At 40.0% G+C, this 15,233-nt stretch overlaps 1 protein-coding gene across 2 annotated transcripts in view; it reads left to right on the top strand.

Annotated features, from left to right (window-relative positions):
• lsamp (limbic system associated membrane protein) overlaps nt 1-15,233 on the top strand; it is a 164,431-nt gene that overhangs the window by 143,933 nt on the left and 5,265 nt on the right. For both annotated transcript variants that reach the window (XM_086036399.1, XM_086036398.1), the window contains 4 exons: nt 821-946; nt 8,569-8,700; nt 9,023-9,143; nt 14,122-14,270. In XM_086036399.1, coding sequence (XP_085892525.1) covers nt 821-946; nt 8,569-8,700; nt 9,023-9,143; nt 14,122-14,270 — 528 coding nt within the window. The remainder of the gene's footprint in view (nt 1-820; nt 947-8,568; nt 8,701-9,022; nt 9,144-14,121; nt 14,271-15,233) is intronic.

The raw sequence follows: 15,233 nt of genomic DNA, 5'->3' as shown, positions 1-15,233 counted from the left end.
AGCGATGGACTCTGTATAGAGACCTTTTTATTGTTTTTAATCCAGGGCTGGGAAAAAATATCATATTGTGATGTATCATGACACTTTTCATGTCAATACCAAGTATCGATACGTTGATGAAGTATCGATATTTTCGATACCTTATGTTATGTTATGTTTTGCATGTTCTATAACATACTTTTGGAACATTTGCGGTCCTTAAAGTTGAGCTTTGTTAATGGAGTTTTATTTATTGCACTCCTGTGTATCAGGAACAGGTACTGGAATGCACGTTTCATTCTTGACACTTGAATAAATGTCAAATGGCACTTAAGTTCAAACTTTGGAAACAGATGCCTCAGTTTTTCTTTTTAATATATTATTCTAATATTTAAGTATCATAATACGTATCGGATCGCAACCCAAGTGTCTGGATCCGCAACGGATTGGGACAAAAGTGTATCATCCCAGCTCTAATACACACACATATAGTAGTATGTATTCTTCATTTCACCTTTACATTTATGAAGTAGATTATATCTATACAAATGAAAGTCTGAAATATATGGTGAGTGAAAGTGTAAGTACTGTGCCTTTGAAAGTGAAAAAAAGAAAACCTATTCAGAAGCCTTTCTTTAACAAAGAGACTCAAGGTCAACTTGTTTTTCTCTTCATCTTCCAGTGCTTCATGTAGTACTTCTGTACTTCTGCTTGAATTTAAAGTTGTTGGCAAAACAAAGTATTAGTTATTATAATAGAGAAGTCTAAGTGTAAAAACATTTTGTGAAAGTGTACAAAGGGCACATTTACGTAAAAATATGTTGGTTTTTTTCCCCTGCAGTTCCAGCAAACATCTACAAGATGTCAGAAGACATGACGGTGAATGAGGGCAGCAATGTGACACTCAGCTGCTTAGCTACTGGCAGGCCAGACCCGCTAATTACCTGGCGGCTGCTCAACCCCTCAGGTAAAATCCGGCGGTTCAACACTTATTACTCAGCGTGTCATTCTGGATGTCTTCCCCGATATAATCCCAAAATTCTTCATCCTTCAAATGAAATAGGTGGACAAAGGGCGTAAATAAATGTTAAAACACATTTTTTAAAATGAAAATACGAAGTTATCTTCAACCACAGATCCTGTGGTAAAATCTCATTTCAGTCGAGGATAACCATCTTTCAATGAGTCTTAAAAATCAGGGCCAGGTAGTCTTATTGGGCTCAATGTTTCGTACTTGCTTGCTTGTCAATCTGCCTGTGGTAGTACGATCAGTGCTAGCATGGGGTTTGTTCTCTCTCCAACCCATCAGCTGCTCATTAATAAATCAGATGTATTTCATTGTCTTTATTCACTTAGCCATGAAAGTAATGTCAACATCCAAGTGAGTTTTAATTAGTGTTGTGATGTTCGCGGACGAGTCGTTCTTTTGAAGGGCTCTTCTGGGGTGAACGATGAGAATTTATTTCGCAGCTTTGAGAAACCCTTTTTTTTTTTTTTTCCTAGCCAATTTTCTATAGCAATTGATGGTAACATTAAAACAATGTGGTTACGTATACAAAATATAAGGACCTAAAGCATTCGGGCCTGCCATGAAACAAACACTATTTTCTTCTGTCGCAGGTGTTTGAATAAACAAACAAAACAAAATCCAGTGCCAATCTGACATTTCCATGAGTACCCGTAACGACAACGTTGTATCACTCCCTGCACATATTCTCCTCGCCTCTCCTGCTCTAACTGCCCTTTTCTTCCGGGATCCTCTCCCGCCACACCAGTGCACGTCACAACTCATACATACGCCACATAGCTGTCTCGGGCTATGCCTGTAACACACGGCTATCACTCTGCATTAAAAAAAGGAAGCTTCCAACCATCATAAGGATTTACTATGGCTCTAATACAACTACGTCAAGGTTCCCACTCTTTTCTTTAAATTATTTTCCAGAACTTTTCCAGGACTATTTCATCTGCTCCAGTATGTGCCAAGTTATCCCAGCGTACACTAATAAATTCCACCCTTGAGCTTTAGAGAAGTGTCAATTTCTACAATTGTGCAGCCATTCTTGTCATTACTTATAGAAAACCGCCTAGTTAATATAGTGTTCAATTATTCATTTTTGACTCTGTGGGGTAATAAAGTCTATCAGTCATCTACTGCAGCAGGGGAGACAAGAACACTGATCCTTTGATCCACTCGGGCAAAGAAACATCTGTACATGTCAGCAGCCTTTAGAGATAAACTCAGTCAGACATTCAGACATCTTTGAAATTCAAGTCATAAATACTGACACTCGTTTCATCACGATTCTATCAAGAGCATCACATGTCTGAAAAAACAATTTCAATCGCTTACCACCTGGTGAGTGTCCACCAGTAGTCATCAGCCGGAGCCAGTGCCCTTGACCCAGTCCTGTCGCCCTCCATGTCTTCACTTGTGTATGACTTAACTTGGAATCTACAGCATACCACAGCAACAATGACATCTGCCCAAAAGAACAGATTTGGACCACAGCCCAAACACTTATGCCCTATGATACAACTAAATATTGAAGTCATAACCCTTTTAGAATGGTTCTTGGCAGGACCTGCTTTTTGAGTTTTGATGCTGAGTGCCCTTGACATCTCTCCTAAGGGGAGTGTCGGCCAGTTTCCAGGAGAGGGTTTAGAATAATTATCCCCTAGATTATTGCCTCAACTGTAAAATTTTCATTTCATCTGCTGTCCCACTTAACCATCTATCCATTCTTTTATACAGCTTTTCCCGTTCAGAGTTGCAGGGGAATTGGAGCCTATCCCAGCTGACTTTGAGCAAAAGTGCAGACTACACTCTGGATTAGTAACCAGTCGATCACATGGCACATATAGACATAAACAACCATCCACGCTCACATTCACACTTCCACTGAGTGGGAATCAGGCAAAAGAACCACTCCACTGTCAGTGACTATAATGTTCCATTCATTCTTCCGTCCGTTCCTCATTTGTCCATAGTCCCCTCAATAGAATGGTCAGTTCTTTCCGCTCCTCATCCCGCTCTCTGACAAGCATAATGCAAAACAGACATACAGCTCACATACCGTATACTCATGTACATTATGTGGCTCCCAGCGGGGAATGATACAAAGGGGAGTCGTGTTGAGATGTTCTGCTTGCTCAGTGGTGTGAGCGATGTAGGTGTGTGTAGACATGCATCATTTTGTTCCAGGGCACCAGTGATGGAATAGATGGCCTTTCGATTGTGGGAGTGAAAAGTAAGATGCGGACAGATCCCTCTCAGAGAGATCTGGGTCAAACCACTCCCAGTAGTTCTCCAGGTGTATGTGGATAAGAATGCAAGTATCTCTGTTGTGTATAAATTAGGGCCCCGGGACGCATGTGTGCCATAATTTCTGATAGATTGTTAACACTGATACACAAAATGCACTTAGAGGTGTTAGGCTGCTGACATGATGAAAGAAGCCACGTCGCATTGCAGGTCTTGTTTTTACATGTTGATCATAGATATGATAGAATACTAGATATGTTAGCATTGTGGCAGATTGACGTACCGAAGGACTCCTGACGGACAAACCGACGTATTTGACTGCATTAGTGACCAACTGACAATTACAATTTGGTTGGTCATGAAAATTGAAGGACTAACCAATGACAGACAGGTACCTAGGCCGCTGACAGATGACAAAATGACGGACCAGCAAGATTTAGAAAAAAATGTGAAAATTGAAATGATGCTTTTACTGTCTTTATAGTACTTGGGTGACAGGACTCACAGCGGACCTGAGAGCTGCTTACAGTCACTTTACTAAATGATTTACAATGAGAGCTAATGTACAGTATATGCACACTATGTAACTGTCACACCGTGAAGATAAAAAGCACAGCAGGGCTTGTTTCTATATGGCCCGGTTATTCACCGCCGGGGTCTGGCTGAGCAGCGAAGTTCAGCGTTGTTTGAAGTCATGAGTATACACAATCTCAGCACTTTCTATTGCAGTCTCTCTAAGCAGTTTCTAAAGCCTGGAGTCATGAAAATCCTATTGTGGCTGTAGCCTGGAGGAAGAGAGATATGGATTTAGTGCCTGTGTGAGCCAAAAGGTCACCTAATGGTCTACTTTTCTAATGCAATAGAGTCAAATTAAGCTAAGGTAATGAAAAATGAATAATATGCTTATAACAGGAAACTTCCGTTTGCCCACAGTTGAAACCTAAAGAACTTACATTTTGTTGATCTGGAGCCAAGATACTGCTTGCTTACTGTTGTTTTTGAATAATACAATTTCGGGGAATAATGTAATTACTACCAAAACCAATTATTGATTGAGTTATTTGTGTTGGACTGCTATTATTTTGAACACAACTTTGCCAGTAATTTCTAGCTTCAGCATTCTCAAAGGACAAATTGATTAATTTCTGATCATCATCGGGATCGTGGATCCAAATCTGGATGACACAGGAAACATGAATACCTAAAAAAAAAACTGACCAGATTAAATGAGATGTAGTTTCAATATAGCCCAACATTCAGTTTCCATCAAGACATTTGAGGCTAGCTTGAGATCATGACGGCATGGCCGAGAAAACAGTTGACTGCAGTGTGTCGTTTCTTCAGTTCAAAAAGGCAGAATTTTGGATGTCTCTTCTCCTGTTATGTTTGCACTGTCAGCAGCACAGCATTAGTAGCAGCAAGTTGTTTATGGAAAAGAAGTGGAGGATGTTTTGTTGTCAGACTACGAGAAAGATGCTTAGCGGGGTTGTTCATGTTGTGCATTTAGAATAGGCTACTATTGCCAGCTGTATCAGGATATAAGAGCACATCAAAATGCAGAGTGTCACATACAATGAGCACAAGCATTTATTTCCAAACCCCTCCTTGGTGTGCTGTATAGCATATAAAATGAGACACGCAGTATCTGTGTATTTCGTAAGATATGCATTTACATTCCATAGGCGTTTTGCTTCAGGTCACAGGCTTGCAAGTCGTAACTGAGCTTGTAGTTTAGTCATTTAGCCAATTGTATCCTGATCACCACACTGAGGCATTTGTTGACAAGAACTATCTATGTTAATATGTCACAACCCATCGTTTGAGTCACACTGACTACAGAAAGATGCTTCGTGAATGAATTACATAAATACACACACATACTGTACATACACACACACACACACACACACACGTAAAGTTCCGGGAGGTGTGATTGCAAATGCAGTAATCCCTCGCTACTTCGCGGTTCGCGTCTCGCGGCCTCAGTGCATCGCGGGTTTTCAAAAAGTACTCATCAAAAGATAAAAATGAAAAAATACAGCCATATCGGCAGCCACACTGTGAAAAGATGTGTTGTTTCAAAAAGATAGTTGACTCGGAGGCTTTGCACATACCCACGAGCAGTACAAGGCGCGTGATTGGTTCCCGGCATGAGATCGACCAATCAGAGCACTGGTGGATTCATCCCGTGAGCTGGTTGGCTGCGCATCATTGCGCATCACCCGGGACACAAATCAGCTGTTTAACATAAATTAACATTTGATCAATAAATGCAATGTTTCGCACAGTAGTAAAATCAGGCTGATGAATGATGCATGAGGACATGCAAATGTTAAGCATTCATTTCCTAGCTGAAGTTGCTGGTTTGCCCTACTGACATGCCTTCGATTGATTTGGGTGGCAGTGGAAGGGCGCATGAACTGCGATTAGTTTGGTGAACAACATTTATGCTACATGTGCAAATGTAGTGTGAAGCAATTCTTTTCAAAAATAGTAACCATGCCTTTTTCATTCTTCGTTATAGTCCCCACAGGAAACAAACAAAAAAAAATCTGATGACGCTAATGAGTACATTGTCACCCAGCAGTTGAGAATCTCTTGTCAAAAGTACTTCTCGCAGTCATGACTTTCTCATGTTAGGCGCGATAATTTAATTTGTCGCAGTCAAAGAAAAGCGCGATTAAAGTCAACACACAGCAAACACTGTGTTTTGGCTGACAGAGAGCTGACCTACATCCACTTGCAAAAGAAAGGCTGTATGCAAATAGTTACTGTAAATAAAAAGATGCCTGAGTTATTTGAATGAAAGTTTATCAATTAAAGCAACACTGTGTCATGTCACTTTCTGTTGATTATGGCGGCGCCATGTGGACAAAAGTGTTTTAACAAAAGTCAACCACATTTCCCATGCGCGCCAGCGTGTAGTGTCGAAAAATCCTGAGCTCTCGCTGGCCTGCAAGTTGGACTGAATTACATTTTAATTTCCTGTGGCTGTGTGAAAGATGAATAGCGATGAAGTAATGAATCGAATTTTGTTCAAACAACACTTGTTTTTTTGTTTGTTTTGGGGCTTCTGTCATGACACCAGTAATAGCGCGTAGACGTTCGAATCGTCTTCCATCCTTATAGCGAAAGGAGGAAGCGAGTATGCCGTAAAGCAATTCAGGTCATATGTATTTTTTTTGTCTGCCAGTGTTGCTCCCATCCTCCTCAAAGTTGCTTAGTGCCAGTAAAAACGATACAGACCCCTCCAGGGCATAACAAAAGTGACCATTCAACTACTTGTAAGTCAATGTTTCATCAAAAGAGTTGTGAATTTTTTTTATTAAGCTCGAATTCTTGCCCGGTGATGCTTTAAGTATTAGGTTGCTCAACATTTTCACTTGATCATTGTCACAGAACAAGGACCCTAATGGTTCAGTTTGGTGCCGGTCTCATGTCATGTTTAGTCATGTATTTTGTGTCGAAAGCTTTCCTCGCTGAAAATAAGCGATCACTTGTCATCCATGAATATATCAATTCTACCCACGTCCCTTTAATACCCCTACCATCCTCATTCTCCATAGCCGTCACACACACTTGCTCCTTTCTCCAGATTAGCAGTGAAATATAGATGTGATGCAGTGTAATACCAGGCTTCATGAGCCTCTTCTAATGTGCACGCTTTGAATTAGTCTTCACAGTGTCCCCTGGAAACCTTCAAGGTGTCCTCATACCCATTCAGGCATACATGCTCCAAACTCACCATAGAGACATTAAACCTCCTCATATCAAGCCTGGGCATATATGTACATGTATTGCATACACACTCGCACACAATTCCCTTTGGACCTAATTAACCAATCTGTCTTCATTACACTTCACTTAAATAGATAATGCACACTTATGCAGGATGTTGTATTCTAGCCTACTCTATGTGCTCAAAAATGTGGGAAATGCTACAATGTCATTAACTGGTTCCTTTGAGAGTAAATCACGTCCTTTCACGCTTTGATTAAATTATGTTCTTAACTGACTAGGTGAGACTACTGAAAGTGAAATGAGCTGTTTTAAAGAAATAAACAAGCTGCTTAGGCACATCTCAATTAAATTTCTCTATTTTCATTCTCATCTGGTGTCGATAGTCTCCTTTCGCTTTATTTAGAATTGGGTTGCATTGACAAGCCTTATGTTGCAGTTCTCCATTCATGCTAATTGGCAGTTCCAGGCAGAGCTGAGTATTGTCTGGTTTAGACGTTGCTCACAAGTACATGAAGGTTAATTTTGAAAACCTTTTATGTCACGCTTTTAAATGTTGCTTAACGCCGACACAGTAAACACACATACTGCACTGGAATATTGGGCAGTTGGGTGAGTAAAAATCTACCGGTATATTGCTTAAGGGTACATGAGCTATTAATGCATCAAGGGTGCATATGCTGTATGTCAGAAGTATCAAACGGGCCCTTTGGTCACAGACAGCATTTTCAATTTGACTACTCCCTTCGATACATTAAAAGTGGATATTGATCCCCTTGCCTCTTAAATGCAAAGTAAGATCTGTATAGCTCACAATCAATTTTGAGGCCACCTGAGGCCTTCTGCACACCGAGAAATGCGGCCCAAGGCGACTCAATTAGAGCATCGTAAAATAAATTTAAAAAATAAATAGTAAAATAAAAACATTATTATTACACGTTATTTTTAAATCCAGTTCACCCAACACCGAGTCACACCACGAATATGCTGCAATGGAATAACTGTGACCCTGTATTGAGTTTTGAGGCTCCACATGCAATATATTGTACTGTATTATTTGTATTATTGAACCACAAAAACCTGGTGTGATTGTCAGGGAAGAATTGGGTGGCCACGAAGAGAGCAATGATCGATTCTCCCTTTTATGTGGCAGATAGAGTTCACTCTTTGCTTTCTAATCCCAGATACATTGAAATTATGAATTATAACTTGCTGGCACTACGGCGGATGAGGCCTTCACTACACAAACAGTTGCATGTGAGAATGTTGAATATGAGTGGTTGTTTGTCTATACAGTATACATTTTAACAATACTAAAGAAAATCGCTGTCTATCAATAGATTAGAAACTAGTAAGAGAAAAAAATGAATGTGACTTGTATGTAAGGGGGATTTTTTTCTAGACAGTACTACACACTTGGACCCAAAATATTAAATGATTTCGGTATCATCAAAATGTCATAACACACATTTCTGGTTTCCAAATTTTTCGCTTATTCAGATTTTCTATTATTTTCACCGTACTGTACTTATGATTTGAAAGTCAACATATCCCACTCACAGCATCTTCTGTCTGTTTCTGTACAGCCGAGCCACTGGATGGAGAGGAGTACCTGGACATCATTGGTATCATGCGAACCCAAGCGGGTCGCTATGAATGCAAGGCCAGCAATGACGTTGCCATACCTGATGTTAAATACGTCAACGTGATCGTGAACTGTAAGTAATCAGTGCCTCAGTGCCGTTTGAAAGTGATCAGTATTCTTATCATACCTCGTGTCTTATAACATGGAGCAGATAAAAGGCACGAAGGAAAGAGTTGAGACTTACACAAGGTAGCGTTGGAGGGTGTGATGTCTCCAGCGTGAACAATTTCAAGCACTCTTCAGTCCCGTCAATATAAAGCTAACTCTGATAGCAATTAGCTTTTGGGTGACTTATATGCCATATTACCGTGTTAGTGGGTACTATTGGTGCAGACTTTTCTCATAAGTAGCAGGCATCTAAAAGTAACTGACATTCATATCCTTTAACCGTGCAGACCCGCCAACAATAAAGAAGACCCAAAGCTTGGAGGCGCAGCTTGGCCGCATGGGGACGCTGGGGTGTGAAGCCACCGCTGTGCCCACACCTGAATTTGAATGGTACAGGGATGAGAAAAGGTAAAAAAATTATTTAAAAAATAAATTGTTTTGGAAGTTTCTGTTCTTGTTTCTCCCACATCGGCTACAAAGAGCACTCCTGCTGCCTTGTGTGGAATTTATACATGTAACCATGTGTCTGTTTTATTATATTGTACCCTATACCAGACACTGATGACATTGGGGTTCACTCATCTTACTTTCATGCAGCGACAGTGTGAATATGAGTGTGGAAGATTATCTGTTTCTACATGTGCCTTCTGATTAACTAGTGATCAGTCCAGGTTGTATCCTGCCTTTTGCACACAGTCAGCTGGGATGGACGTTTTTTGGAGACCTGGGGGCGGGGGGACGGACTGACGTCCGGTGACCGGTGACGACCGACAGACTAACTGACGGACTTAACTAAGGGACGGACTGACCAACTGACGATTACAATTCGGTTTGGCTTGAAAAATGACCGACTGACGAATAATGGACTGGTACCCAGGCCGCTGACGGATGACGAATGACGGAGCAGCAAAATTTAGTAAAATGCTCGCCTCTGCTTATCGTAAAGGGCGGGGGTTAACTATTGAGATAAATCTCAAGCGAGCAGATTCAAACCAAGACCCTTCGTACTGTGAGACAACAGCGCTAAGCGCTGGGCTACTGTTTTTCTTGTGTTGGAAAGATTAGGTTGTCAATGTTTCACACTAAAATAACATCCATTCATACATCCCGATTTAAGGTGACGTTAAGCAGGGTCAATTATCCTTTGCTGAAGAAATGACACTAAAAGATGCAAGTTGCACAAAGTCAAACACACTTAATTACAGCACAAGTGATTACCGCCATTTATCATACATAGCCATGACAAGAGTGGAGGGAGGGTGGATATTCTTTGTCAGTGATCTCATCTAATTCCTTCCTGGGTAGAATATATTCTTCCTTACTTGAAGAAGCGTCTGAGCGTTTCGCAGTTGGCAGGGAGCGACTAATCATTCCTTGATTACCCGTTCAGTGCTCGACTATATTTGAAATTGAAAAAGGGCTGCTCTTTGTATACTGTACGTATCAATAATTACAATCGATCTGTTTGCACCCTCTGCCAAATATTTTCTCACAGAGGTTTACGGATATTAATACTAGATTGTCATCACTCCAGTATTTGTTGTGATTGAGCAAGATTGTATGACTTGACTTGGTGGCTTCCTTGAAAATGATTGGCGACTTGACTTGATTAATGTTTTTCCACAGTAATGTGGGACTTGAAGAGCCGGGCACCGTCATTACGTCTGTAACCTCTGGGCGGTATTTCCGGCCGAAACCAGGTGGTCCCAGTCCGTCCCTCGTCGACGACAGCCAATCGGCGTCGAGAGCATAATTTTCACACCCATGCACACCGCAGAAGCAGACACGGCGCCAAATAAAGAAAAAATATCAGATAAAAACAACACGCAGGCACAGTGTGTGGTGATCGGTGAAATAAAAACAAAATGGGGCACATATTACGAATATAGACTTGTACATATGTGACTTACTCCCACCTCTGTATTATACTCTAGCTCCTATTGATTGAACATTACAGTGTAAAATGGTAGCTGTTGAAGGAAGGAAGTAATTTACCGATTCGGAAACCAGATTTGACACACAGACAATGCTACGTGCTCCCTTTGTCAAAGTGCATATTGTGTGGGAGAAGCAGATGTTCAAGTGTAATGCAAGTCTCAAGGACTGAAGTGTAATGACTTTCCGGGATAATGACAGCTGGGACTACCATTACTATACTCTTTCAATGTTAAGTAACCCCAAATTCCCTCCGCTCACATTGCGAATGTACCGTCTTTATGTTGCAGCCAAACTGCTGCAGTAGAACTTTGCAAAGGCCAAAAAGAAGGAGCTGTCACAATTGTTATCACAGATCAAATCTTTCAAGTTAATAGGCCTTTCACACAAGTGGAGGGAAAGATTTATGGCCATTAAAATATGTTGCATTATCTGCTGTTGTCAACCCCCAGATATCTAAGTCGTTTTATCCCCTTCCAAGATTTTGGCAATGTGCCTGTTCGTAGTCCCGCCTCAATGTGCACTGAGAGAAATTGAACATGGCGTTACAGTTTCTCCTTGGATATTAATACTAATGCACCATAGTAATCCCATTTATCAGTGCCTGGTTAGTTGATTTTGCAGTTTACTGCTCTGGAATGAAAGATAAATGCACTCTAGCCTTTACAATATTAACTTCACTTTTATGGTTGTGCTCATATGTTTGTTTTACTTTTTAACAATCGGGTGACTCATATTGGTAGGCTGTTTCAAAGAGAAAAGATGGACTTGGATAGATCCCCATTAGAATTTTCATTAGACACTTACATACAGTAATGTGCTTTAATTACAGGGAACTGACACGTCGGATTCGATTCGTCTCACATTCAATCACCCGCAAAAATTGGGATTGTAGTGGTTTAGTTAAATGCATCATATCAGATTTGTCTGTTTGACTGTTTATTTTCCCACTAGCCCACTTTTCCAAACCAAAGTCAGGTCACTCGTGACCCGGAAAATGGATGGATTGATATTTTCCTATATTCAAACTGAGTTGTTAGTCAAAGTACCGTAATTCCAGACTAAAGAGCGCACCCGATTAAAAGCTGCAAGAGCTGAATTAAGACACATCTGTCCATATATTGGCTGCTTCGTATTGCTAGCCGCGGGTCTCCATGTTGTAACATGGGGTATTTAAAAAGAAAGAAATCACACAGATAGATTTTTAAAAACTCATATTTACCTTAAACACCAACATACCCGAAAAAAAAAAACAAAAAAAAACAATGCCGAACGCAGGTAGTTACAAACACACGGACGAGCTTGACATCTTCAGCACGCAGAAGTGCAGCTTTTGGAATCTCACGAAACTTACAATAATGCTGTAATTGCGGAAAGAAGGTTGGCTGAGTTGTGTAAGTTAAGTAGTGCCGTGCCCGACGAGCTTGGTGCTCCCTCCCGCTCTGAAGTGACATATTTGGTTGAGTTAAACAATTAAATGCGTCTATTGCCAACCTTGGTGTGTCTAACAACTAAACGGTGGGTCACTCAAACGCAAGTAACCAGCTAAAAATTGGCATGTGTACAGTGTTTTCGTTAGCAAGCCAAGCGAACGGGTGTGCCCACAACAGGCACATTGTAAACAGACATTTTTACCTGCTGCTCATCCGAACCGGGTTGGCAAATTGTTCCGTTTTTGTCTGTCAAAACTGCAGGTTAGCCCATCGGTGGTTCTAGTGAATGTAAAACATTAATACCTTATAAATTCAAGTTCATACATTAGCTATTAATACTGGTTAAAATCAACCCTTTGAAAAATTCATTGTAAATTTTTTTTTTTTGTGTGTGTGTCTAGTGAAAATTTAATAGAAATACATTTTTAGACAAGGTTTGATGAGTTCCTCCAAATATAACTGGGGTGTCCAAAACTTTGAAGTGCCACATACAGAAAAGTCAAAGGAGGCGGGCGAGGCGTGATTCGACATCGTGAATTTAATTGGAGCACATTTTTTTGCTCTCTGAGTCGCACACAAATTATTTAACAGTACAATGATTTTCTCAAAATAGTCAGTGTTTGATTTCTTTTGCAAGACATCAAACTATCCCCAACTTTTCATCATCACAAATCCCTTTCATTCACCCCACTGTGCGTAAAATATGTGACATCCTTGAGTAAGTTCCCTTTACCGGTAATTGAGAACTTATCAAACCTGTGTAAAATTGGGGCCAAAACCTTGCGGGAAAAACAAAACTTCAAATGTTCATTTTACTTCCTTCTCAAGTTTTCTATGCATAATACTTTGGAATTGTTTCTGCTAGCATGTTTAAAGTGGAGAAAGAATTGAGCTAAATACATAAACATGAAACCAAATTTTGTGTTTGGAAGATGTTTGGCATTAGCAATGAATATTTGGCACATTTTTACCCACAAATGAATTCCCTCCAAATATTTCCCACGGTATAACATTCATTGGCGAGTAGCATTGTTACAACAAGGAAATCTGCCAAACAAAATATGAGAAGCATTTGTTCCATGTTTAACCGTTCTTTATTTTCCAGTTTTCTGAACATATACACTCAGTTTCTGTCTCGCAAAGACAATAATGAACCATAACATTACCCATCTAAAAAAATGTTGAGTTGTAACAGTCAACCAACATGGCAATCAAAGTGCCCGGTGAGCATAAATGCAAGCTTCCTTACAAATCATTCCATTAATTCCTTCCCGCTGCTATCATTTTACAATTGTGAGCTGTAATCAGAAGTGAATGTCATTTTCAACTCCCTGTGACGCTGTGTATTGTTTGAGTCTCTCAAAATGTCCGCTGGCATGTGTTTTTCATCATGCCCTCTTGTCGTGAAGATAAGGCTGGCGGCAGCATCTTTTGGATCGGAAAAGAAAATGCTGCGCGCTTACCCTGTTACGCTTTGTCATTCACGCGCACTCGTCGTCACGCACCCCCCTCCGAGGTGCCCCAACGGGAGTGATCCAAAGCTTTACGGGTTTACCTTTTCTTTCTTTCTTTCTTTCTTTTTTTTTTTTTTTTTAAATGTGAATGCTCAAAATATGTGTCAGCATAAACTTCTGGCGCCTCGCAGTAGCCACACATGAGCAGGATTAAGTGGACGCACCTTAAATGAACTCTTCCTAATCATATAAGGGGCTTGATCAGTGCGGGGACGTACAGGATCCATTAAGTTGGAAGTCTTATTTAGCGGGCTGCGTAATGGGGAGAGGTTAGCTCATCAGTAATACAGTCCATTGTACCGACTGACTTGCCAAATTGGATTGATTCTTCAGCGCTAAATTGCATTTCAACCTTAACAAAATGGCGTGTCAGAAGCTCGGTGGTGCGAGTCGGAATGTGAGCAGCACACAAAAGCGTGTAATGACGGTGCTCGGTAAGGGTGCAAAGTCAAGTGGTCTTAACAAGTGAAGAAGACTTTTTAAAATTGTGTTTTCCTACTGCAGGCTGTCCAATGCGGAGGGCATCAATATCCAAGTCCTTGGCACTTATACCATTCTCACGATTGCAAGCGTCAATGAAGAGGATTATGGGAAATATACCTGTGTGGCCTCAAACCGACTGGGTGTCCAAAATTCCAGTGTCTTCCTCTACAGTGAGTATAAAGGCCCCCTTTTTTTTTCTTTTCTGACTGTAGCATGTCATAAACTCCCATTGTGCTCCGATAATGTCTCAGTCATTCAAGTTGATGAGTAATGATCAAAAGCAAACATTTTCTCATGAGATTTAACACCCGAGTCCTAGATTTTCAATGCAGAACCTTTTTTTTTTTATTTTTTTTTTTTTTTGCTGTGTTTGTGACAGTTCAGGGAAAATGTCATTTCAAGGTTTCTTTTAACTTGAGTGGAGATGACTGCATCTTTGACGCCACTTGGTGGAAAAATACTGTTAATGCAGTCTTTTATCTTGACCGGGGTGCCCAAATCTGTCTTTTCTGGAGCTACTTGTAAAAACTAGCGATGGGGCTTGATTTAAAAAAATAATAATAATAACTATAATAATGATATTGTGAGCCACACTTGAATTGAATACACATGATGTGACACAATATTTTTAAATTCTAACATTTTTTTTTATTTTTGGAGAGACAGTATAATGTATGTGAATTTAACCAACAAAATGAAATCAAAATGTTTATTTTACTACACTGGAAAAAATATTTGTTGAAGTTACACAATTTTATCATGTCAAGTGGTTGCACGAAATAAAATCATCTGGAGCCAGATAAATTAAGGAGTAGTATTCTATTTTTAAAAATGGATCTGGATTGCATTATATTTAATGCAACCACTTGACAAAATAAAATTGAGTAAATTCAACAAAAACATTTTCAGTACTACTCTTATTCCTTTCAAAGGACATTTTGTAAACCAACACACTTCCAATTTCTTGAAAACATTGAACACCGATTTACTTTCAACTATATTTTATGACACTAATGTAACCCTTAGCCAAAAGTAAACAGACCAACAATACAAACTGCAATTTGTACCACATTTTGCCTGACAACACAAAGTAAAAAATGTATCAGTGACATTTTATAACTCGAAAACCTCGT

Source organism: Filicampus tigris, chromosome 7, assembly GCF_054856515.1.
Source record: "Filicampus tigris isolate MCC_2025a chromosome 7, RoL_Ftig_1.0, whole genome shotgun sequence".
NCBI lineage: Eukaryota > Metazoa > Chordata > Actinopteri > Syngnathiformes > Syngnathidae > Filicampus > Filicampus tigris.
This window is presented reverse-complemented; position numbering and strand designations above follow the sequence as displayed.